This window comes from Rhipicephalus sanguineus, chromosome 1, assembly GCF_013339695.2.
Source record: "Rhipicephalus sanguineus isolate Rsan-2018 chromosome 1, BIME_Rsan_1.4, whole genome shotgun sequence".
Taxonomy (NCBI): domain Eukaryota; kingdom Metazoa; phylum Arthropoda; class Arachnida; order Ixodida; family Ixodidae; genus Rhipicephalus; species Rhipicephalus sanguineus.
This window is the reverse complement of record NC_051176.1, coordinates 114,594,595-114,620,773: the sequence shown is the minus strand read 5'-3', so window position 1 is coordinate 114,620,773 and position 26,179 is coordinate 114,594,595. Positions and strand designations below refer to the sequence as shown.

Sequence of the window (26,179 nt, the reverse complement as noted above, 5' to 3'; positions counted from 1 at the left end):
TGGGGATGGAATTATAATGCTGATCATGAAGTCACAGGATCGAGTCCCATTAGCGGTGATCGCGTGGAAAAATGCAAAGACGCACGTATACCGATCATATCAATAAAAAAAAAACAGGAAATAAACCTTTCTAAAGAACTTTAAGTATCTAAAGCTGAACGAAAGCCCACCATTAATTTGCAGTCATAGTCAGTCATGCACAGTTGAAATCGCACCAGCATTGTGGCATCCTCTGTGGCAAGAGACCACACTGCCAGCAAACAAAGTGTGGGGAACTGGGCTTACTTGGACGCTGTTGCGTTGACAGCGTGCACGACCGCATAGTTGCCTTCTGTTTGACAACAGACAGCGTCTATTCCAAACGAACTTTATGTATAGTATACGTCGCGTAGTATGAAATAAACCAGGCAAAATCTCTTACGTGTATACGTGGGTGCGCTAGTATGTGTACATGCACGTGTGCGAGCCCACGCACTGGGTTCTTATGCGCTAAATATAGCAGCACCGTTCGTGCTGTCGTTCGTTGAAGGCTTCTAGCACATGTCACTCCAGTCCCGTTTCCAATGTGATACACCTCAGGCAGCCCTGTTCGTATACCTATAATGCGCTTGCTACGTCAACTACATATGTTGTTGGAGACGTGCATATTGAAAATGTGATTTTGTTTGTGCCGTGTTTTCAATTTGACTGGACACATCGAGTGCATCTTCACTGCTTTGTCTTTCGTTCCTGGTTCGTGTCGCTCGAGATTGAACATGTCGTCAAAAATGCCGTCGACGCTCAAGATGCCTTCGAGGCAAACCTTCGAGGCGAAAAGGGATGCCTCAGAGGCGAAAAGGGCGCAGAAAATTGCAACTGTCGCTTCGAACTATCGCGAGTGAGCTACGAGTAAGTTCGTGTTCTCCGGAAGAAAATAGACCTGAGAGAGAATAAAAAAAAACTTATAAAACAAAAAGAAAACAAAAAAAGAATGACGGAAAAGATGCTGTCCTCGTAGCTAAGCCTGTGTTTTATGTAAGCTTCTTTTTTTTTTCTTTTTTTTCGCTTCAGACGGCTGCTTTCGCTGAAAAACAGTCACGAGCTACTTCATGTGACGGAAGTCTGTTATATCTTTGTGACGCGCCACATATGAAGACGCAGCTCGTCGTGGTGGAAACACGCGGGGCCTTACTTCACGAAGCCCTGTAGAACGTATGCGGCGTTCTGCATGAAAAAAATAAAAAGAAAAAGCAACGACAGAGAAGCACTTTCCTGCTGCTTCAAGAGCCTTTATTACTGCTTTATTTTTTACAAGAACATATTGTTGAGAAACAGGGAATTCTTACACTGTATTATATTTCCAGAAAGGGCGCCTGAAATTGTGTTTCGCTTTCTCTCTCTCTCTATCCCTCTCTAACATTTTGTTTTTGTTCTGGTTGTTTTAAAATCTTGTGTAAATATTTAGGTGTGGAAGTATAGCGCATATGAGCCCGAAAAATCTCGCTCAGTGTTTTGGAAAGTTTGGACGCTCATACTGTATAGGATTCAGAAGTTAGCAACGCTATACAGCAGCTTATGCGCGAAAAAAATATTTAAAAAAAAAAACCCCGAAACATAATCGTTTCAGCACGTAAATCTATGCAGTCTCGTATTGCGGTGCAGGCTTATAGTAGAAAAACATGGTGGTTGTTTCGGCTGGATATAGGCAGTGTCACACGCATTGCGTCCATGACGTTTTTTTTTTTTGTAGTTGCGGCCTGGATTTGGACGCCACCTATTCCTCCACTGGCTCGTAACTGTAGGACTCCAGGCGTGGCCTTCGATATTACTTGCGTGCACGCTTCGGGAGATGTAGTCCTCTTTCGTCTGGCACAGCGCAGCGCATTTCGAAACTCTAATTTAAAGCTTTGTCAGCTTATGCTCATAAAGTATTCTGCCCTAGCACTTCTTTTTTCTCTAATTTCACGTTAATAGGTTTTTGGTGACGGGTGACCGCGCAGACCGGTGAAGTCTCGGCCTTCCCAGCGAGAGCAAACTGATCGTCGTGATCGTCGTGATCAACACAGAGAAAACAACAACGCACGCAGCTAGTGTCAAGACCCGACACCCGGAGGTAGCTGAAGAAATGGCCATTGCTCTGGCCATAACTGACGCTGACACTCAGACTGTACTCAGTGACTCGCGCACAGCTGTACGGAATTTCGCTAAGGGTAGGATTTCGATCGAAGCCCTTCGTATACTCGCGAATGCCGGCCATGTTTCTCAGGCTACCTTGATCTGGTTTCCCGCCCATATGGGCGAAGTCTTCCCGCACTTCCCCAACCTTAACGAGGCAGTGCACTCCGCCGCACGCGACGCAACAACCCGTGCGGAAGGAGCTGGCCTTGTCGAAGAGTTCGCGGACCGGGATCGACTTACGGGATACAACGAACTGACCAAGACCTTCTACTTGGCCCGGCGATGCTACCCTCCGCCTCGTGGCAATCTATGCAGAGCTCAAGCGGTTACCTGGAGACAGCTGCAAACGAACACTTACCCTAATCCACTGTTATATCACCGAATATACCCCGAGATCTATAACACCAGCATCTGTAAGGTCTGCCAGACAGACACAGCTACGCTTAAGCATATGCTCTGGGAATGCGAGGCTAAAGCCAAACGTATTAATCCCGATGCTCTCTCGGCGAGGTGGGAAGCCGCTCTGCGCAGCTCCAAGCTCGCCGACCAACTCTGGGCAGTCCAGCAGGCCCGTGAAGCGGCGGAGAGGCAAGGCCTTCACGTCCCGACATGGGAGACCTGAGCCCGGGCCGTTAATCTGCCGGACAAACAATAAAGTTCTTTCATCCATCTAGCGAACGCTAGCCCGTGGGAGCGCGTGCCAGCGGCACCTGCGCTCGTGAGGACGCGAGCATCTCGGTTGTTCTCATGCTGCGTCTTTGTTTCTGCCGCTACATGTTTGTTACTACAGAAAAAAAAGGCGTTCAACGTTTTATATTTTCCGCAACTCCAGCAAGCATGCGGAAAGTCATGGATTTTGTATATTCTCACTTGTTTCAGGATAGATCATGCAACATTTCTCGAAACTTGCTAACTATAGTCCGTCGTTATAGTGATAACAAAAAATTAAGTATAGCCTCGAGTAGACAGCCGTCAATATTCTTGACGTCCAGACTAACTGTTGCGGAAACTTCAAGGCGGTGTCGCCGGTGGTCTTTTTTTTTTCTTCCTTTTATGATACCCCCCGTTAGGCAAATGAGTGGTTTTCTTTCTTGCTATGCTAGAGTAATTTCTTAATGCAATTAATTTTTTTCTTTTTAAATTTAATGTTCTTTCAGATATGTAACAATCAATAATTCCCGCAACAACATAAGCAATCGTGTACGCTATCCTGGATGACCTCACACTAATATTCACGGGTTAGTATACGGGAATGCAACCAACAGATTAGTGCGATTTAGTTCAAGTCAGTCAGTACTTGGTCGTTCGTTTCCACACTGCGACAGGCTTAGGGAATGAACAGACGGATAGACGATGAGGACGGACGGACGCGTGTGCCAAAGAGTGCTCTGTGCTGCTACAAGCATCGGTCGGCTAGAAGCGCTTGTTTTCGTTTTCCAAGTTTGCGCACCGTACTTGCGAAAATCATTTTAACTTAAGGCAGGAAACATACCAATAGGACTTATAGAAACTGTATAATTAAAACGAACAGCAAGCACGTTAGGGGGCTCTGGCGGCATGCAAGCCAGGAACACGTAATCATCGGAGCTGGCGACCACTGATTTGATGCCCAAAGTCCTCGTGTTATATCTGCGGACACTGAACAACACAAGCTATTGCGTATTCTCTGGAAAAACGTCGCTGGAAAATTTATAGATGGCTGACTTTTCTGGTTTTCAAGCTCTCTCTACGCTTGGGATTGACGGGTTTAGCCTTGGTTAACTAACATCGGGTATAGCTTTGTTCATATTGCCGCGCCTATATACGTTAAGAACGGCGACGATAAGAACATAAACTTGTAAAGGTGTACTTTTAGGCTAGTTGGTTCATATTAGCAGTAAAATAGCGCCGGCGAAAACAACAGACCAGACGGGTTGAAAGATACGTAACACAACAAATTGTTAGTGCGCCTTGTGTTACGTGTCTTTCTCCTCGTCCGGCCTGTTGTTCTCGCCGGCGCTGATATATATATATATATATATATATATATATATATATATATATATATATATATATATATATTGTCACGTGGTCGTGACGTCGACGAAGACAGCAGTCGGCGTTTGCAGGATGAAACTGTTTATTTGGCCGAACTTGTGGCCGGAAAATGAGAACTAGCACTACAGCAATACACGCTGTACAATGATAGCGGCGAACAGGGCGTCGTCCGTCGATCAACTGACAAGCGGTCAAGCGCGTCGGCTTTTATACAGGCGCTATCGAACTTTCCAGCGATATCGCTGGTGGTTGCGCAATCTCTAGAATGAGCTCGAGCGTTCGCGTCTTGCGCGCAATCTTAACAAAATCATCTACAACAATCGTGAAGCTTCTCGAAGAATGAGGCGCGGTTTGCGCTGAGCGTTGCCGACAGCCTGTGTGGGCGAATGCAGCAAAAGTGATCAGAAACGTACGTGGCAATGCCCCCCTCTGAAAAAGCATCGTCCCGATGCTTAAAAACAGAACATGAATACATGCAATACTAACGAAAACCAAGCGGACAAACATTAGAGTCCTCAGGTGCGTTAACGAGCATAGTACGGTTTAAGGCGCACCACATGCACGACCTCGGGTCGAGCTCGGCGCCTCTGAGAGTTCGTGATGCCGTCGGGGACAACCTCGTAGTCGAGTGCACCGAGACGTCGAAGTACCTTGTACGGTCCGAAGTATCGTCGAAGAAGCTTCTCGCTCAGTCCACGTCGTCGTATTGGCGTCCAGACCCAGACACGGTCGCCGGGCTGGTACTCCACGAAGCGTCGTCGAAGATTGTAGCGACGGCTGTCGGTGTGCTGCTGGGTCTTGATGCGCAGGCGGGCGAGCTGTCGAGCTTCTTCGGCACGTTGTAAGTAAGCGGCGGCGTCGAGGTTTTCTTCGTCGGTGACGTTCGGTAGCATGGCGTCGAGTGTCGTCGCCGGGCTCCTTCCGTAGACCAACTTGTACGGCGTCATCTGCGTCGTTTCTTGGACGGCCGTGTTGTATGCGAAGGTCACGTACGGAAGGATGGCATCCCACGTCTTGTGCTCGACGTCAACGTACATGGCCAGCATGTCGGCGATGGTCTTATTTAGCCGCTCGGTGAGGCCATTGGTTTGAGGGTGGTAGGCAGTGGTCCGGCGGTGGCTTGTCTGGCTGTACCTCAAGATCGCCTGAGTTAGCTCCGCTGTAAACGCCGTACCTCTGTCGGTGATGAGGACCTCTGGGGCGCCATGACGCAGAACGATGTCTTCAACAAAGAACTTCGCTACCTCGGCAGCACTGCCTCTAGGTAGGGCCCTTGTTTCGGCGTAGCGGGTCAGGTAGTCGGTAGCTACGACGATCCACTTATTACCGCTAGTCGACGTTGGGAACGGCCCCAGGAGGTCCATCCCGATCTGCTGGAACGGTCGCCGAGGTGGCTCGATCGGCTGAAGAAAGCCCGCTGGTCTTGTTGGCGGTGTCTTGCGTCGCTGACAGTCTCGGCATGTCCTTACGTAGCGAGTGACGTCGGCGGCAAGGCGCGGCCAGTAGTACTTTTCCTGTACTCTTGCCAGCGTTCGGGAAACACCGAGGTGTCCTGCTGTCGGGTCGTCGTGCAGGGCCTCGAGGACTTCTGGTCGCAATTCTTGAGGCACCACGAGAAGGTACTTGGCTCGATGTGGCGAGAAGTTCTTCTTTTGGAGAACGCCGTTGCGTAAGAAAAACGACGCCAGTGCTCGCTTGAACACTTTCGGAACGACGGCGTTCTTGCCCTCGAGGTATTCCATAAGGCCTCTGAGTTCCGGGTCGGATCGCTGTTGTTCAGCGAAGTCGTCGGCACTTATGGTTCCCAAGAAGCAGTCATCATCCTGGTCGTCTTGCGGCGGCGGGTCCACGGGGGCACGAGACAGGCAGTCGGCGTCAGAGTGTTTTCTTCCGGACTTGTAAACGACGTGAATGTCGAATTCTTGCAGTCGTAGGCTCCACCGTGCGAGGCGACCGGAAGGGTCCTTCAAGTTAGCTAGCCAACACAAGGCGTGGTGGTCGCTCACAACTTTGAAGGGCCGGCCGTAGAGGTAGGGGCGAAACTTCGATGTAGCCCAGATGATGGCCAGGCACTCCTTTTCCGTTGTGGAATAGTTGATTTCTGCCTTTGATAGCGACCGGCTAGCATAACTGATGACCCTCTCCAGCCCGTCAGTCTTCTGCACGAGGACGGCGCCGAGTCCTAGGCTGCTTGCGTCGGTGTGGATTTCCGTATCGGCGTCTTCGTCGAAATGCGCTAGTATTGGAGGCATCTGAAGGCGTCGTTTAAGTTCTTGAAATGCCTCGATTTGCGCCGTTTCCCACTTGAATGGCACGTCGGTCTTCGTCAGGTGCGTTAGTGGCTGGGCTATTCGTGAAAATTCCTTGACGAAGCGTCTGTAGTAGGCGCACAAGCCGAGAAAACGGCGTACGGCCTTCTTATCGGTGGGTGGCGGGAAGGCAGCGATGGCAGCTGTTTTCCGCGGGTCCGGGCGAACACCATTCTTGCTGATCACGTGACCCAAAAACAAGAGCTCCTCGTACGCGAAGCGGCACTTTTCCGGCTTCAGGGTGAGTCCGGAGGTCTTGATTGCTTGAAGTACAGCTTCAAGGCGTCGAAGGTGTTCGTCGAAATTTGAGGAAAACACAACGACGTCGTCCAAGTACACAAGGCACGTCTGCCACTTCAAGCCGGCCAGTACTGTATCCATAACGCGTTGGAAAGTCGCGGGCGCCGAGCAAAGACCAAAGGGCATGACCTTGAACTCGAACAGGCCGTCTGGTGTTATGAAGGCAGTCTTTTCTCGGTCTCTCTCGTCGACTTCGATTTGCCAGTAGCCGGTCTTGAGGTCCATCGACGAAAAGTACTTGGCGTTGTGGAGTCGATCTAGGGCGTCGTCTATTCGTGGGAGAGGGTACACGTCCTTCTTCGTGACCTTGTTCAGGCGACGATAGTCGACGCAAAAACGTAGGGTTCCATCCTTCTTCCTCACTAACACCACAGGTGACGCCCACGGACTCTTGGACGGCTGGATGATGTCGTCGCGTAGCATTTCGTCGACCTGTTTCTTGACGGCCTCGCGTTCTCGCGTCGAAACTCGGTACGGGCTCTGACGGATTGGTCGGGCACTTTCTTCTGTTATGATGCGATGTTTCGCGACTGGGGTCTGTCGAATTCTTGACGACGACGAGAAGCAGTCCTTGAATTGTAGGAGCAGGGTTTTTAGCTGGTCTTGCTCGTGCTTCGGGAGGCTCGGGTTGACGTCGAAATCTGGTTGGTTTCGTCGATTCGTCGAAGCAGGTTCGGTAGCATCGAAGAGGGCGAGAGCATTGCTGGATTCCACGAATTCGTGGATGTAGGCGACCGTCGTACCAATGTTGAGGTGCCTATATTCGTGGCTGAAATTTGTCAGCACTACCTTTGCTTTGCCATCACGCAGCTCGGCTATGCCTCTTGCGACGCAAATCTGACGGTTGAGAAGTAGGTGCTGATCGCCCTCGATGACACCTTCAAGGTCTGCGTGTTCTTCGGTGCCGACGGAAATAATGACGCTGGAGAGAGGCGGAATGGTGACGTGCTCTTCTATCACATTCAATACGGGCTTTCCTGGCGTCGTGTGTGGCGGCAGCGCTTTTTCTGAGGTTAGTGTTATTGACTCAGATCTCAGGTCTATTACGGCACCGTGTTCACTTAGGAAGTCCATCCCAAGTATCACGTCCCTGGAACAGTGCTGCAGGATAAGAAAGCTCGCAGGATAGGTTCGGTCACTGATGCTGACTCTTGCTGTGCAGACTCCAGCCGGCGTTATCAAATGACCTCCAGCGGTGCGGATTTCAGGACCTTCCCAAGCAGTCCTAACTTTCTTCAACTTCGCGGCGAATGACCCACTGACGACGGAATAGTCGGCCCCAGTGTCGACGAGAGCGGTAACGTTGTGTCCGTCGAATAGTACGTCGAGGTCGCTAGTCCGCCGTCTTGCGTTGCGTGTACGTCGCGGCGTCGGGTCACGGCTACGTCGGTTTGCACCGCTGCTTCCGCGTTGCGTCGTCAGGTCTGCTTCCACGGGTCGCAAAGTTTCGTCGTCAGGACGTCGTTCGGCGTGCGGCGGGGGCTCGGAACTTCGTCGCGGCGTCGTCGTCGACGGCGGAGGATCTTCAACGTTTCGTCGTTCAGCAACCGCACCTCCATCGGTTGCTGCCCTTAGTTTTCCGGATACGGGCTAGGCGACCGACCCCGGTTTGGGGCAGTGTACTGCCGGCGGTGCGGTGACATGTAGCGGCCGGGCGACGGCGAGCGGGAAGGTCGTCGTTGTTGCCACTGTGTTCCGGTGAGGTAGTCGTCGATGTCGCGAGGCCGTTCGCCTGGCTGCGGGCGCGGCGCGTTGACGGCGAATCCGCGTAGCCCCATCTGTCGGTACTGGCAGCGGCGGTACGTGTGGCCGGCCTCCCCGCAGTGGTAGCAGAGCGGGCGGTTGTCAGGGGCGCGCCAAACGTCGGTCTTCCTCGGGGTGTAGTGCTGGCCGCCAGGTGGGCGGTAGGGCGTCGATGATTGCGGCGGTGTCTGGCGACGGAACTGCGTCGATGCGGTGTCTTGACGCGGGCGTGGCGGGGGAGCGTAGCGTCGGGCGGCAGCGGCGTAGCTCAAGGCTTGCGGCTGAGGCTGTGGCGTTTCAAGGGTGCCCAGCGATTGCTGGATTTCTTCTCGAACGACGTCTGCGATGGAGTCCACTTGAGGCTGGGGTGAGGGCAACAGCTTGCGCAGTTCCTCTCGCACAATCGCTCGGATTGTTTCGCGCAGGTCGTCGGAGCCGAGCGCATGAACAGCGGGGCTGTCTTGGATTGATCGGCGATTATATTGCCGGGTGCGCATTTCTAGCGTCTTCTCGATGGTCGTGGCTTCTGAGACGAATTCCTGGACGGTATTCGGTGGATTCCTCATAAGTCCAGCGAAGAGCTGTTCCTTTACTCCTCGCATGAGGAAACGAACCTTCTTCTCTTCAGGCATATTGGGGTCAGCGTGGCGGAACAGCCGGGTCATTTCTTCCGCGAAGATGGTCACGCTTTCGTTCGGGAGCTGAACCCGTGTCTCCAGCAAGGTTGCGGCCCTTTCCTTTCGAACGACGCTTGCAAACGTCTGCAGGAAAGCGCTTCGAAAGGCGTCCCAAGTTTGAAGAGTGGACTCCCGATTCTCGAACCAGGTCCTTGCTGCGTCTTCAAGGTAAAAGTAAACGTGACGCAGCTTGTCCTCGGAGTCCCAGTTGTTGAATGTTGAGACCCTTTCGAAAGTCTCGAGCCAGGTGTCCGGGTCTTCGAATGACGACCCGCGGAAGGTTGGCGGCTCCTTGGGCTGCCGGAGCAGGATCGGCGCAGGCTGCACGGGGTCGGTCATTGTCGCTGCGGTGGGTGTTTTGACCTGGGGCTGCCTGGTTTGTTCGGGAAGGAGCCCGTGCTCTGGCTGCAGTCCCTTCTGCCTGCGGCTTGTTCGACGATCCGGGTTTTCTTTGCTGCCGTCCTCTTCGCGGCTTGGGCTTGGGTCAGCGCTTCGCGGGGGCGTCCGGATCATGGAAGAAGCAGCACCTCCACCAGATGTCACGTGGTCGTGACGTCGACGAAGACAGCAGTCGGCGTTTGCAGGATGAAACTGTTTATTTGGCCGAACTTGTGGCCGGAAAATGAGAACTAGCACTACAGCAATACACGCTGTGCAATGATAGCGGCGAACAGGGCGTCGTCCGTCGATCAACTGACAAGCGGTCAAGCGCGTCGGCTTTTATACAGGCGCTATCGAACTTTCCAGCGATATCGCTGGTGGTTGCGCAATCTCTAGAATGAGCTCGAGCGTTCGCGTCTTGCGCGCAATCTTAACAAAATCATCTACAACAATCGTGAAGCTTCTCGAAGAATGAGGCGCGGTTTGCGCTGAGCGTTGCCGACAGCCTGTGTGGGCGAATGCAGCAAAAGTGATCAGAAACGTACGTGGCAATATATATATATATATATATATATATATATATATATCGGAGAACATAAAGGCGTGTTTAAACAAGGCATAAAGGGGACTATAGTAAAAAGACCGCTAGACCGTTTCATTTACTGCTCCTGTTCATTGGTGCTTTTATCCCTTGTATTTTTGACATACCGAAAAATGTGTTATTTACAGGGTACGTGACTTGGAAGGAAAAAATATTGATGCGCACACACATAAAAACACGGACTCAGGAGACTCGGACGAGCGCAAACTTTCAACTAACTTTATTTTTCGTCGTGTCAACAATATATGCCATCAATCACGTGGTCACAACGCTAATCGCTTTTCACTGTCAGATCACAACACGCCACGCAAGAATCTCTTTTCACCATGCAATAAGGAAACAGAAGACTGGCTAACACACGCGTATCCTCTAGTTGAGATAAAAAAAAAGGCTTCCAAAAGTTCCCGTGCGGTGCTATCTTGGCTTCGGCCCAAAAACACGGATCGCTCGGAAATTCGGTACGCACACGCAATGTCGGACATGCGCTGGTAAATGCGCGTTCTCTTTATTAATTATGGTCAATTCATGTTCCCTTGCACGAACGTTGATGCACCTTCCGGTCTGCCCGACATGCCGGGTCGTGCTGCATTGCATGCCTTTCGTTACGAAGTTGAGAAGAGATTGTAGGATGTGAAACACTGACAGTGTGCCTTTTAATATGTCACGCATTTAGTATACGGCGGTGCAACGTCATTCGCTATTGTTATGCCAGGGCTCCCAACCCAAACTTCCTTACTTCGACAAGGCATTCAAGCTCGTAGAACGCCTGATGCAACCAGCGTCAACACCCGCTGATGCAACGAGGCGGGAGTCTTACGCAATCCCCGGCAACTCCGGCGCTGCGTCTGATGCAACCAAAGGAAATCTCTCCCGCAACGTGCGGCAAGCCCTCTCCCCCGGGGATCCAGTTCGAGCCAGCGACCAACGGCGGTTCCTGATTGGAGGCTTCGAACTACTGGCTGATGCAAGGGGTCGGCCAGGGCTATAAAAGAACCAAGCTGCGCGGAGAGAGACAGCGAGCGAAGAAATCCCGGGTCGTCGTCGCACCGCTGTGCGAGCCCGATAAGCTGTCGGCCCCAGCGCCGAATATGTAATGTAACGCCTCTATTTATATGTATATAAATTTGCCTTAACTCACCGTCGCCTTGATCGCTTCGTCTATCAGCTCTGCGGAGAAGCAGTCGCAAGCTGAGACACCTATTACCCAACAGTATCACGCAACTCTGCTGTATTACTCATTCGCAGGAACGAAGCCAGCAGTCCCCGTAGCTCGACAGTTAAACGCGTGTGACTGCTAAATATTCGAGGCCGATACGTACAACTTCTCACGGTTACGCTGCTCGTAATCTAATGATGATTACTGCTGAGATATGACGGCGGATTGTGAACCAGATTTGCTTAACTAAGCCTGGAGCACCCATGCGATGCAGCGGTGAAAATTCATGGTCCAAGGCAGCCTCGAAAGAGCTGAAGTTTCTGTTCAACTTGATGCAGTGCCCAAAATTCGCTAGTGCTCTGCTCTGCGCCGCCAGCACCTGAATCGAAATTGGATATAATGCGAGGCTGCATGCCTCGACCACAACTTAATTTAGTTTTCATTTCCTTGGCAGGCATCGTTCTTTGACGCGGACTGCATATTGAAGTCTTATTCTCTTGTACCCATCATATTGTCCATAAAGCAGTAGAAAGATAAAATTTTCGCATTTTTGTTTTGTCGATGCTATGAATAAGTTCGGTGCAGCTGCATGCAAGGCTATTACTATACTGTTTCCTTATTTTTATCACTTCTTTTATCTCATTTAGCTAAACGACATATGTATGAAACCGATATTAACGTTGGACCCGTGTCCTTGCATCCGTTCAGTTTATTTTGGGGATGACACGTCGGAATAGGCGATTGCCTTTGACAGGGCCGATCGCAAACGCTACCCAACATAAATCACGATCATCCCGTCTCCCACATAGCTTCGCTTCCTATAGCAACAAAAAGTTGCGGTGAAGGCAACAAGAGCTCTGTAAACGCGGGAACAAATGTTTCTGGGAACGACCATTACATTGTGGACCGTCCGGATCATGTATCATGCGTATTATATATAGTTCGTCGTACGTGGGAGTAGCGCCATCACCTACTTTTTTTGCCCTGGTGTCCTCACGAGAGCTTGGAAGCAGCTTATAATATACTGTAGTGCAACACAGGTATGTACATCCTGCTTCGTCGTCGTTTTTAAGTTTCTTTTTATTACGGAGGTTGCCCCACATATCTCGCTACCGTGGTGCTACGGAATACTGATCGCAGACTGGTGCCTTTATAGCTGCTATTGCAGGGTCACCAAACGACAACTGTATCCGGGGCGTCCCACGCGCTGAACTTCAAGCCCGCTACGAGAACCTTCGTTGTGAACAGGATAACAAAGGCGATGTCATTTGCCGGAAGTGGCCCTTGTGTGTCGCCTGCTAATCAGGATTGCCGTTGGGCAGATTTGAAAATGAGCCAGAACTTCAGCTAAAAGTAGCGAAGCAATTTAATCTTGGGGACATATTTGTATCCAAATAGTACAGAAGCGATATTAATTACGAATAAAGCCGTTGTCATGGAACATCTAATAATATCGCTTCGATTAAGCCAGAATCTAGAATAATGAGCACACTTTTTTCCACTTTTACTCGGTCTTTAAGAAACAGGTAAGTTACAAATAAATAAGTAAATTATAAGTTCAGTGCGCCGGCACATAGATTATCTAGAGTAGATAGATAATATATAATTCTTGGGATTTTACGCCCCAAAACCATGATATGATTGAGGGACGCCGTTGTGGAGGACTGCAAAAATTCAGACCACCTGGAGCTCTTCACGTGCACCTAAATATACGCACATGAGCCTCTAGCATTTCACCTCCATAGAAGTGCGGCCGCCGCGTCCGGGATTCGATCCCACGACCTTCGGGTGAGCAGTCGAGCACCGTAACCACTAGACCACTGCGGCGGGTTAGAGTTCTTGCCAGAGTAATCTTGGAATATGTTAGCGAACACAGCAGAAACGTTAAACTTTGGACCATATTCTCCTTCAAGCCGTACACCGAAGTTTATTTGTATTTAGAATAAGAGCGCTCCGGCTTCATGTAGTGACATCTGGTTGGACACTAACAGTCCATCTTTATTTTATTTCGGATCTCTGTTTCTGTCAAGAGCACACGAGAATACGCACTGTGCGTCAGCATTAGAAACGGGCGCAGCGTCAGCATAAATGGTGTGCAGCATCAGCAGCTTGCTTTCCACCCGTTTGCATATATCTGCGCGGTAGGTGTTCTGCGTCGCAACTTTTCCATCCCTCTTGGCAGTCGCGCCGCGAATACAGGGGCGCCTCGATGCGCATCAGCCCGCTGGAGGTGTGGAAAAGCCTGGAAACAACGGGTAGCATTTAGGCTATCTTGTTTTTGTATTAGTAAAGAACAAGAAAAATAGCCATTAAATGTGCCAAAATAGATGTTCAAAGTAGCCACAAAGTAGCGATAGTAGTCACCGACGGCAACCCCGGCTGCAATCGTCGTATTAGGGTGTTATTCCTAGCCTTGGTAATTGGTTTCAAGAAAAGAATGCATGGTGCTGCTGCTGAAACTGTGTTACGTGTTCACGTGGCTGTCACATTCTCCTGCTGAGCGTGAATTCAGTGAAGGCACGTGCATGATTTCCGGCACCATGGTTTTAGTGAGGATGAACAAAACAACAACAACAAACAAACAAACAAAAAAACCATCGTAAACCAAGGTTAGGTTGCATATAGGAAGTCTCAGTGATATACTAGTCATTACTATCCGTTGCATTCAAATGCCAAATGCACGCAAAGCCTCCAAACTCTCCCGGTGCCCTCGTGTAAAGAACAATTTGCGTCCGCCTTCGTCCGGCAGCAGACGCCCAGCGGGGCTTATAGGCATGGATAGAAATTCAACTGTGATCGTGACCTGCCGCGAGCAAATAATTTTCACATCCCCTCTGAGGCCATATTTTTTAGCAAATCAATTTCTATTCATTTAGTCATGTGTTTGGCTTTGATTGACTGGGACGTCGTTGCGCAGCAGTTATATTCGTGATCGGCCACTCGGAGTGATCCACGATAAGAGAGAAACGGTCAGTGAGGCGAATATGGAACTTCAAATAATGCGGGACTGCATAATCTAATAATTCTTCGAGCGACAGAAAGTTGACCTAGTTTGTAAGGCTTCATGATAAAAGAAGGAAGGCGAGCAAACGCGGAGATCAAGACATCTTCATCTCTTTTCTTGTGTCCGTGTTTGCATGCCTACCTTCTTTTATCATGAACAAGAATTCCTTTTTCGTGACTTCCTTCTTCTCTTATCATGCGCGTTTTGTCCATGTGATACCGTGAGAAGAGTGCCGCTCTGACCGCCAACGAAGCGTGAAAAGGAATCCTTAGCTTAGGATCGTTATGTTATCCCGGAAATTGTCAGTTCCCACCTCGCGTTAGGTGGTTTCCGCAGCACTGAACGCAACGCTAGCAATGCAGTGGACGTTTGTGCCATTTGGTGACATCTAATTTGCGCACAAAAGTTATTCTAGGTAAAACAAATGGCAGCGAAATTCAGTGAGGAGAAATGTCGTGTATTCAGCGAAGCACATACTAGGGTGAGGCTTATGACATTAATATGTATTACTTATTGCATTATATAAAAGCGGATAGGCAACATATAGCCAGGACCAGCCAGTGTTAGCCAATGTTGGCGAACAGATGACCAACGTCAGCTGACGTAACCGACAGTTCGCGAACATTAGCCAGTACTGGTGTTATGCGAGTAAACACGGTACATGCCATGTGATGTGTCGTACCATTTATGTGATATCGTGTATATTCGCATATCCCAGTTAATTAAACGACCGCCAAGGCATCTTGTTATTTATGGTATTTGTGTCATGACATACAGGACATACGTGGTATCGTGGTGGTGGCTGTGATGTTGCAGCAGGTGGGGTTAGCCTGGCCTACATGGCCGGCAATTGTTCCGCCTGAGCATCTCTTGAACTGTAGGGGTCTGTCATCACGTGTTGAACAGCCCAGTGTGTCACAGGAAGGCCATCAAAGTTCGTTGCACGATCATCCTCGTTGCCGCGGGCCCTTCAGGAAAAATGACATCTTCAAGTGTCCGGTGTCTATGACAACCCCTTTACGAACTGCGGACCATCTATAGCTGCTCTTTCGCCATCAAACTGCGGGTAAAGCCAAATAAAATGTTCGTTGTCTCCGATGTCTCCGCAAAAGGCACAAAACGGGGAAGCGCATCGCCCAGTCTTAAATGACGAAGCCGGGGTGAATGCCGAGTCGGTTCTTATCCGATACAGTAGCGTCGCGTGTTTTCCAGAAAGTCCGTAGATTGAAGGCAATGAAAAGGCAGATGCCCCTCGCACGCGAAGCGCGAACATGTGTTCCAAAAGTAAGAGCTCCTAAGACTTACCAGAGCAACAAAGTTGTAATACATGGCATACATGTCACGACATGTAATTCATCTTTGTCATACATGCGTGTCAGGTCGTGTACGTTAAATTACCCAAATAATTAATCAGTTAATCAAAGTACCATTTTGTGCTTTTTAATACGGGCCTGTGTGAACGCTTGTGAGCGCTTGTGACTATTTTTACAGTGCCACCGCCACATACGTGTCAGTGCATTTAATGATCATTTCCTTTTTTTTCGCTCCCCCCTCACTCTCTGTCTCTCCCATCTTTCCACTCCCCTTCTCTATCCCTCGGCGTAGGGTAGCCAACCGGACCGCTGTCTGGTTAACCTCCCTGCCTTCTCCCTTTCGTATTCCCTTCCTTCCTTCCAAATTACCACGATGACTTCACAATGTAGGACGAGATAGATAGATAGATAGATAGATAGATAGATAGATAGATAGATAGATAGATAGATAGATAGATAGATAGATAGATAGATAGATAGATAGATAGATAGATAGATAGATAGATAGATAGATAGATAGATATGGTTCGCCAATAAATACCTCTTGGAGGACGCTTAAGCTTCGCCTCCAAGAGTGCAACACGATAGCGTTATCAGGCCCCGTTCGCATCGCCTTCTCATTCGCTTGCCATGCTTCGCTTTTCGGTGGACGCCTCGACCGTGATTTGAGGGAAGTACGGTACGTCTGTGCGCGTGACATAGGCCATTGTAAAACTCTCCTAGGGCGCCTGCTGCAATTACAGTAGCGAAGTACCCACTACGTGTCCGTAAGGCAGTACGCACACATACGTAGCTGCACACTTCGTTGACGCTGTGAATGATGATGATGATAAATTATAGCTCAGCCCGTTGTAATGAGTAGGCAGTTTTCAACTACCAACTCTTTACGCCATTCACACGATGTGACGCCTTGTGCAATTCGACGCTTCTGCCACGCAATATTGCATCTGTTAACGCGACACCTCGGCAAGCATGACTGTATAGGGTCTTTCTCCGAAGGAGTTTTAACAAGAACTGGCGTCGCTCTGTGGTAGGATACTTGACTGCCACGCAGTATGCCTGGTTTCGATTCCGGCTCGAATCCTGGTCTTTATTCTTTGCATCCATCTGGAATTTTCTCCGCCGACGCCGACACCGCACTTTTTGCGACACGGGCTCTTAACGCTCTCGCGTTAAAAATGATATGGTTGATTGACTGGTGTGGTGGTTTGGGCGAGTTTTTGCACGCTGACTTAAATGTGGAGAGCGCGAAAAATGGGGGCAAAAAGAGCGATCACAGGCGAGTGCAGTGAGAATACGTTTTTCAGGGGAGATTCGAATGCCGTGAGTATTCGCGGCTGATTCAATGCGTGTTCCAATTTCTTCTCAATAAGTCAGCTGAAAGTTAGCGCTAAGTGTTTCTCCGCTTTTATTTATTTTTTCCGTAGTTTCTCTTGCGTTACGTATACGGAGTTCGACACGCTAAAAAAAAAAAAAAAGACAAGTCGGACAGAGGTAGATTCATCTCAGGGTGTAGTTTATGTAAGACCGAGAATTCTTGAATCAAGAAGCAGCGCGGTAAAAACGAAAACGAAGCAGAGGGCCGAACAACACACCACACGAAGCGCTGCGAACAACCAGTGTTGTATGGGTTACCGGAAAAAAGTAACTAAATACTTTACACGTTACGCTAAAGAAAAAAGAACGCGTTACCGCCCTGTGTTACCAATAAAAAATGTTAACGCGTTACCGTTACCGAAAAAAAGTAACGGACGTTACTTCCGCCGTTACTCCATATCCAGAAATCTTAATCAGTGCGTCTTCGCCTCAAGAACCTACAATAGCTACTTTATAAAACTGATATTTAGATATCACGTTAAAGTTGTCGCCCAAACAAAAATACAACCCCAGATACTGATTAAACGAGAATGATTTGCACAAATGTACCGTATCTTCGTAGTACTATAGTGGCTTAAAGTTACCTGTATAGTTACATGTGATGGCTTCTAACTCTCTCTCTCTCTCTCTCTCTCTCTCTATCTTTATATCTCCCCCATCCCTTCCCCCAGTGTAGAGTAGCATACCGGTCCTTCTAGACTGGTTAACATCCCTGCCTTTCCTTTCTCTCCTTCTCCTTCCTTCCTTCCTTCCTTCTAACTCTGTGGCACACGGGGAAGCTGTTTTTCGACATGAGTCATTAAACCCAAAGTAATCAATTTCATCATCAAGGCTCTATGAAATGAAAACATCACTGAAAAAACTTGCAGAATTATGACAGCGTGCTTCTGCTACTAAAATCAATGCCCAAATTTTGTAGCAATAAAGGAATGCTTAAGTAGCATAAATCTGGAGAAAAGTATTTGCGCACATAAGGAAGTTTCTTTTTCTTTTTCAATTTGACCTGTGTAATTGCCGCAAATATTGCGACTGCGTACGTGAAAGTGTTCAAGGTCAGCCTCGCCTGCTCAGGAGTTCAATAACCAGAAACGTAGGCGCCCTTGCAAATATCAAGAAGTAAAACTAATTTTGATGACGAAGTTCATAGACAGTGCTAGAGTAGTACAGGAACAGTTTTCTAATGTTACTAATAACCGCTGAATAAAAGCAACAGCTGCCTTTCAATGCTTTAATCGGACAGCTTGACTCGCTTATTAGCGAATACGTCCATACCTACGCTAAATAGGAGCTCGACGGACGCGCTATATGGTACTCCTGTATTCACTTTCAGGAAGAGCTGCTGAAGGCGTGGAGAGTTTTCTTTGAGCCCGCTCATGGCGATGCCATGCGGCACCAAAGGCAGACAGTCGCTCATCCTCAGTTGGCGATTATGTTCTGAAGGGATTTGCGAAGAAGTCATCCTCCTTTGTGCTGGAGGAGCTCACACCGAGTCTTGCATGTCCGTAAGCCGAGCAGATCTCGACAGCTCGCTTTTGACGGTTACAAGGACCGCATTACACTTCGTTTCATCGACAATCAACGATAACTTGAACCTCGATAGTAAGTTCGCCGTAACTATTACAAATCCATTTATGAAATTTCGGCAATTTGCTCCTCATTGCGATTTCCCCGCGCAAAAAAGGACCTGCCCATGCGATGTCGCTTTGTCAATGCTTGCGAGCCTGACAGCAGTCCGCCGCAGCGGCAAAATAACGTCGGGGCAAGCTCTGAGAATGGAACTCCTACAAGACGAATGAATTTTGTGTGAGACTGCGAGTATAATTGGAATGAAAAGTAACGAGTAACGTGACACCAAACGTTACAATGAAATGGTAACGAAAGTACGTTACCCGTTACAGTTCCAAAATAGTAATGAATACGTTACTTAGTTACTGAAAAAAGTAACGCGCTACCGGTAACGCCGTTACTTGTAACGCGTTACCGCCAACACTGCGAACACATTACACAGCGCTTCGCGTGGTGTGTTGTTCGTTACCCTGATTCGTCTTCGTTTTTATCGCGCTGTTTCCCGATTCAAGATATTCAACCAACTAGCCAACAAGTTCACCTTATGATAACATCGAGAGCATGTGCATTCCGCGACACATATTACTACAACAGTACTCCCCCCCCACACACACACACACCCACACACGCTTTCCATGGGCATATTTTTATTGAAGGCTTTGAGCTTTAAGAGCTGCAGCATGAAAGAGTTACGTGTACTCACTCTGGGCGAATCCCTCGATGCGGCACATGAAGGCCCCGAGCACGTACCAGTCGGACAGGTTCTTGACCAGGTAGACCCACATGCAGAACATGCTGATAATGGCGTCTGCCACGGCCAGGTTTGTCAGGTAGCAGTTGATGGTGGTGCGCAAGCTGCGGTTCAGCGCCACCGTCAGGATGACGCAGGTGTTGCCCACGGCGGCCACCGCGATAGTCGCCAGGTATGCGCCGATCTTGACGTACTCGGACCACGTGAAATGGGTGCCGCCATTGCCGCTCCAGGCGCCGCCTGCGAGCTCCTCGCCGAACGCGCTCAGGTTTACGAGGAGCACGTCACCGCCAAGCTGCGACTGCTCGCTGCTGCAATTCAGCTCAGCCATGGCTCTGTCGAGCGGTCACTGCGGTGAGAGAAAGGAAATAGTTTAACGCCATGCACTATGTCGGTGATACAGTAACAGTTCACTGCAGAAAAAAAACCAGCTGCCACGCACGCTGATGCATATTTATCTGTATGCGTCTCTGACGCCGCGAACATCCGCAGTCGAGAATAGTACAACGAACCGCCAAGAAAGTTTGCATCATTAAGGCTCCTACAGAGCACATCAATTTTAAAACAACAATGGACTTGTATCGTGTAATATAGCATACATTCAAGTAGGCCAATGTTGAAGTTTTGCAAGTTTTTCATTGCACGTTTCAATATTGTACAAGAATTCGTTTTAGGTTGAAAAAAAATTTACAAAAGGTTTCATAAAACGGCTCAATAGCGTTGTCTGAAATCTCAAGTGATTTCCCGACTTCGTGTCTGAATTGATACGATTTGTCATTAGCTAGAAGCGTTGTAGCGTTAGCGGCTTTCTGTTGCACTGAAAACGAGTGGTAGACCACGCATGCGCATATTCTGTAATCTTACAAGTTTGAGTATGAAGCCAGCTATCTGACGAGGAACATAATATAGCGATGAACCTTTCATGACGAAAATGAGACTGCGTTCATGAAATGCGCATTGATAAACTCACAACTGGCCACTTACCACTTTCACCAAAGCAGAAAGTGCACAAACATTGCATTTTGTTTGTTTTGACATATGGGGCAGAAACTTGAAGAATAACAAAGAAACTCGAGAATTTAAGAACCACAGAGCGTGCGATGGAACGAAAACTGATAGGAGCACTACTAGGTGATAGAAAGACAGCAGATTGGATCAGAGAACAAACAGGGGCGGCCGATAACCTAGTTGATATTTAAGAGAAAGAAAAAGTGCACCAGGGTCGGTCACGTCATGAGGACGACAGGTAACCGATGGTCTGTTAAAGCGACGCAATGGACACCAAGAGACACGAAGCGGGGCCGAGGACGTGAAGGGGTTAGGTGAAGCGACGAAATTAAGAAATTTGCAGGCATAAAATGGAATCAGCTCCTGTAGGACAGGGTGGGTTGGAGGTCATGGGTAGAGGCCTTCCTCCATCCTGCAATGGACGTAAGATATATGCTGACGATCAACTTGAACGATGCCATAAGAAATAAATCAATTTAAGACATCTATCTAAATTTTCTTAACCGAAACATCAAACGTTACTTACGAAGCCACAGTGCGACTTCCTCTCTCTCTTTTGCTCCCTTATTCCCCTCCCCATGTGTAAAGTAGCAAACTGGACGTAGACAATTTAACCGCCCTACCTTTCCTACATTTCTTCTCTCTCTCATAATGCCTGAATTTTCGAATGGTTGCACTATATCATGAGCAAAGGCCTAAATCTTTCGAGAAGCGTCGAAAGCAACGCTATTGCTGAAGCTACGGTTTCGCTCGCGAGTTGCTACCGCTGCTGTGGCTCTAAACACAAGAGGACCGGCGACATCTTTGTTAACGTGGACGTATTTACAGCCTGAGAGCGTTGTGACGCCAAAGTATAGGGCGCAGACCATAACTACCAGCTGACGTATTTGCCGAAAAAAAAAAACAGAGAGCAGAAATCGCTACGGCGTAAGCAATGCAATTCAAGCTGTGCATGCCAAGAATTTGTGCATGACACCAAAAGTTGCCCCTAAACGAGTTAACCGGGCGACACCAAGTATTATTCAGTAATTGATGAGGAAGACATTGAAGGATTGTGCGAATAACCGCATTCTGCTCAATCACGCATTGACCAAACAGCCCAGCAATAATGCTGAGAGATCTAATTTCGGCTGGCTGCTCCGTCCTGGTTATAGGGAAGAAAGGGATAAAAAGAAGTGTTACGGTATTTGTTTTCTACACATCAATAAAGGGGCGATTAAAACGGCGTGTGATACATGGGGTAATGAGTTGTGTCAAAGCTTCCAGAATGAAGCGAAGGAAGGAGAAAAAAGAGAGTACGGGGGATTATTATACAGAGCTACGCGTCTGCCCGCTTTAGCTTTCGGGTGTCATCGGTAACGAGGTGCCATTTCAGTCTATTCATCCGACACCGCTTTCACGTGGCCCGCGCCAGTCAATGAACCAACGTGATGCGCAGCGAGAACCTAGACACGACAGGCAATACCTTTATCCAGTCTTATTGCCCGATGAGAGACAGCATCGAAGGACACCCCCCCTTTCAGAAAGCTTCGCCAGGTATCTGAGCAAATCAGCTGCCCTCTAGGCTCCTGTCGGCATAACCATGCAACCTGATAAAGAAAGAAAGAGATAAAGAAAGAAAAAAAGAACGCGATGGGAGGTGAATCATGCAGGCTAGACGACAGCCGTGGCGTTCAATGATTACCGCAGGCTTGATGAGTGCCCTTGACGTCTCGGCTAAGCTGCACGCTAACGGCTCGTTATAGGATCGCAGTTATATGCGGCGGAGCACCTAATGAAGGCGCCGTGTCAGACACTTCTCGGACGTACTCTCTCATCTTGACGTGCGCGAGTGATCGCTTTACGCTTTATCTTTAATGCAGATGTGCAGCAGTAGTTTTAGATCCTCCTCTCACCTTAGACCCTCTTACCTCTTTTATTTTATTGGCTTATAAAGTTGATAACTTCTATCAGATTTTTTTCTTTTCTTTGCCGCACTGCACGTGTCGCTAGGAAGAAAAGGTCAGGGTTCTTTTTTTTATTTGCATTTTTAGATAGGGGTACCTTACAATGGATCGCACCCATGTGATTAATGAGGTAATTGAGAAATATGCTAAGCTCAAAAAGCCCCTCTATATGGCCTTCATGAACTTGGAAAAGGCATTAGACTGGGTAGAAATTCCAGCAGTCTTGGAATGATAATATCACCTCATGGTACTTGAAATATATGTGAACACGTTAGCCAACATCTGGAAAGACCACAGCTACACGAATTTTCCACAAGAAAAGCATAAAAAACATTCATTGCGATCAAGAAAGGGGTCAGGGAAGGAGATGTTCTCCCTCCAATGGTGTGGTGTGCATATTATATATATATATATATATATATATATATATATATATATATATATATATATATATATATATATATATATATATATATATATATATATAGAGTCCCCTCCGTTAAACCATCCCTTGCATTTTACGTTCTTTTCTCCTCGGCGCCGTGCCCCGCCACGGTGGTCTAGTGGTTATGGCGCTCGACTGCTGACCCGAAGGTCGCGGGATCGAATCCCGGTCGCGGCGGCTGCATTTTCGATGGAGGAGAAAATGTTTGAGGCCCGTGTACTTAGCTTTAGGTGCACGTTAAAGAACCCCAGGTGGTCGAAATTTCCGGAGCCCTCCACTACGGCGTCTCTCATAATCATATCGTGGTTTTGGGACGTTAAACCCCAGACATTATTATCTCCTCGGCGCCGAGCTGTCACTCTCTGCGATTATAGCGTAGCTGCAGCGTATATCAGCCGGTGTACGGAACGGAATGCAGAATTAAATGTGTGGTCGCACAATACAGTCCCTGAAGTCCTCACAGGAACCTGGGTCGGTATGCACAAAACTTTTATTCCGTATAATTACCAATTGCAATTGGCTATCGCGGCGGTTAATCAAACAAACAACGTCCTAGATATTCTGGGATGGGAACAAATGCCGCCGGCTTCTCCACAAATGCTAAATTAATAAGTGAATTTCGCTCATAGGTGAAGTGAAATGTTTTGCGCTATTTAGGCGGTTCGTATCCAGGCGTGGGACAGTCACTTGGAATAATGACAGAGGAACGAGATGTATGTCGCATTGGCCATTGTCTGACGTCTAGACAGTAGAAAATAGTAAAGGGAGCATGTAAGGAATATATTTCAATTTGTTTTTTTTTTTCGCATTTTGTCGGCTGTCTACCTAACCTATCATCACCTTGCGAGAATGAAAGATCATAAATGTTTGGAAGCAAGCTAAGAACTGAGTCGTGGCATTATGCCACCCAGCCTTGTAGCATTCACAAACATTTCTCAGAGACTTCCCAAATAGTCGCTGTAAACGAGAGAAGAGTACGCTTATCTCCTGCGCTATGTGAACTTATCTCCTTAAGTCACGGCATACACATATGTGTATGCGACTTGTTTCATTTGCACTTCTGGTGGTAAGAAAGGGCGCAAGAATTGACTTTCAGGTAAATTGAATCGATTACACTTCTTACGTGGCCCCCGTCCACTTCAGAATGCAGCGTATCTCTAAAAACGGTAGTCTTAGGGAACGCACAGCCACGTTTAACGTGACGTCCGACGAGCCGCATTGTGTCGTCATTGGCAGACAATTTATTCCATCCAGCAGCGCTTGTAGCGGTTGATTAACTTGTGCATGTGCAATGAACTTGATCATTTTCTATAGAACCGAAACGTCACTGACGGCCAAATAGAGATATACTTAAGTACTTTGTAATTATGATTTGCCAGAAAAGCACCAGACACCATCTTACCGCCTTCACTGATTTCACGTGCAATCTTCCACGACTAAGAGAACATTGATAAAAATTGAACACGTTTATCGATAGTCGATCGTAGTCCGTGGCTTAAGGGTTTATTGCTGTCATAAATGGTGGACATCTGAACTCCGGCCAACGAGGAAGCGCTCTTGGCGTTATAGAAATATTGTGAATGCGGGCCCTGCGGTGGCTTCGTTGTGGTGCGGCGCAAGAGGTACTCTCTCGCGTACTGATAACATGCCGAAGCAGCTCGAGGAACGAGTCACGAGTCAAACGAAGTGTCGTATTTGGTAACAGGCTGCTGCAGAAAAACTGGTAGCGTTATGCACATGATCTACGATTTCGTAATGTGTTCATGGTTTTAAAAGAGTTTGAAGTTGAACTTCCTGGTGTGGCTACATTGCGGAAAACTGCACACAAAAAAAAAAACAGAAAGAGAACAACAAACTGGAAATGCGCTTGTCCTGTTTGTCTTTTTTTTGGTCTTTTTTCGTGCTGTTTCCCGTAATGGGGCTCATGACGCAAATAAATGCAGCTAGCATGCAATAAAGTACATGTTCTATCACAACGATTAATTGATAAACACAGTTAAAGCTACGAGTCGTCTTGAGATACTCTCGCAACGGACTGCATGATAGACTTTTGAACGCGGAGAAAATACAAGTACTCTATTCATTCCTTCCTTCGTAATTAAACCATTGTGGAAAACACAGTGTCTAAATCTTTATCTGTGGAGCAGTGCAAGTTCATTATGAATGCCTATGTGATATATAATTTACTACAACTATGTTTTTTTGTAATAGTAAAGGCGTGGGTGACGGTATATAGTAGAAACAAACGAGCACGAGTCAGTTTCTCAATGTCCGTTCACTCCATGCGTTCAAATTATATGAAAGGGACGTGGACGCTTTATGACGGGCATCGCTAACGAATATTAAAATTCAACAAAGCGGCGTTAACATTCGCGTAATTTTGTTTTCGCATGCGGCGCGCAATAAATTCTACAAACTCTGTCTACATATCGCACTGCTGTTGGATCTAACCGCGTTTTAGGTAGCGTAAGGCCTGAAATTTATTCACTGACTTGCTATTTTTTTATACGCTGACGACTTCACGGGAGAACGTTTAACGCGTTTGTTCTGAATTCCTGTACGAGCGCTATCTATTTTGCAGCAGCTAAAGGCAATGAAACCGCGGCCCTCCAGACCAGCGTCTGAGATCGGGAAGCGTTTCGCCGAGAAATTAGACCTCTGGTTCATGTGCCAGTGTCCGGGTCCTAATGAAGTGAGCAGGACTTTCCTTCACACCGCAAGAAGCGCCTAATTTACACGCACGCACACAGTGGACAGAGCTCCTTGCCCCGCCACGGTGGTCTAGTGGTTATGGTGCTCGACTGCTGAGCTGAAGGTCGCGGGATCGAATCTCGGCCGCGGCGACTGAATTTCCGATGGAGGTGAAAATGTTTGAGGCCAGTGTACTTAGATTTAGGTGCACGTTAAAGAACCCCAGGTAGTCGAAATTTCCGGAGCCCTCCACTACGGCGTCTCTCATAATCATAAGGATTGTTTTGGTAAACATAGTAATTCTCTCATCCCAACGCCTCCGATACCTAGCACTCTCACTTATAACTGCACTACTATAACGAAGTAAAAGTGCAAATAGCACACATATATGCATGCCTCAAAAGAGCTGGGATGTTTAGTTCCGATACTGGCATATCATATGTCCGTCGCGCGCTTTACTTCAGTAACGAACGCTGGAGTAAGGCATTACAACAAGGGGGTTCTATAGCCTCTTTTGCTCTGTTCGTTTGAAAAAGTTCCGCACGGACGCAAAAAAGGTCGAAAATATAACATCCACATCATGTATACGCAGAAGAGCAATGACCTATGAAAATTTTTATTTTTTAAAAATTATTTCCCTTGCCGCGTCAAGAAGGGAGCAGGCGAATTTTCCAGAAGAGTTTCAGAGAAGCGAAATTGCACTCTTTCGGTATTGGA

The 26,179-nt window shown here is 48.0% G+C and overlaps 1 protein-coding gene across 1 annotated transcript in view; it reads right to left on the bottom strand.

The window, feature by feature from the left end:
- LOC119396442 (QRFP-like peptide receptor) overlaps positions 1-26,179 on the bottom strand; it is a 281,905-nt gene that overhangs the window by 127,089 nt on the left and 128,637 nt on the right. Inside the window, exon 2 of the mRNA XM_037663661.2 lies at positions 19,325-19,721. Within this exon, the coding sequence (XP_037519589.1) occupies positions 19,325-19,703 (379 nt within the window). The 5' untranslated portion in view covers positions 19,704-19,721. The remainder of the gene's footprint in view (positions 1-19,324; positions 19,722-26,179) is intronic.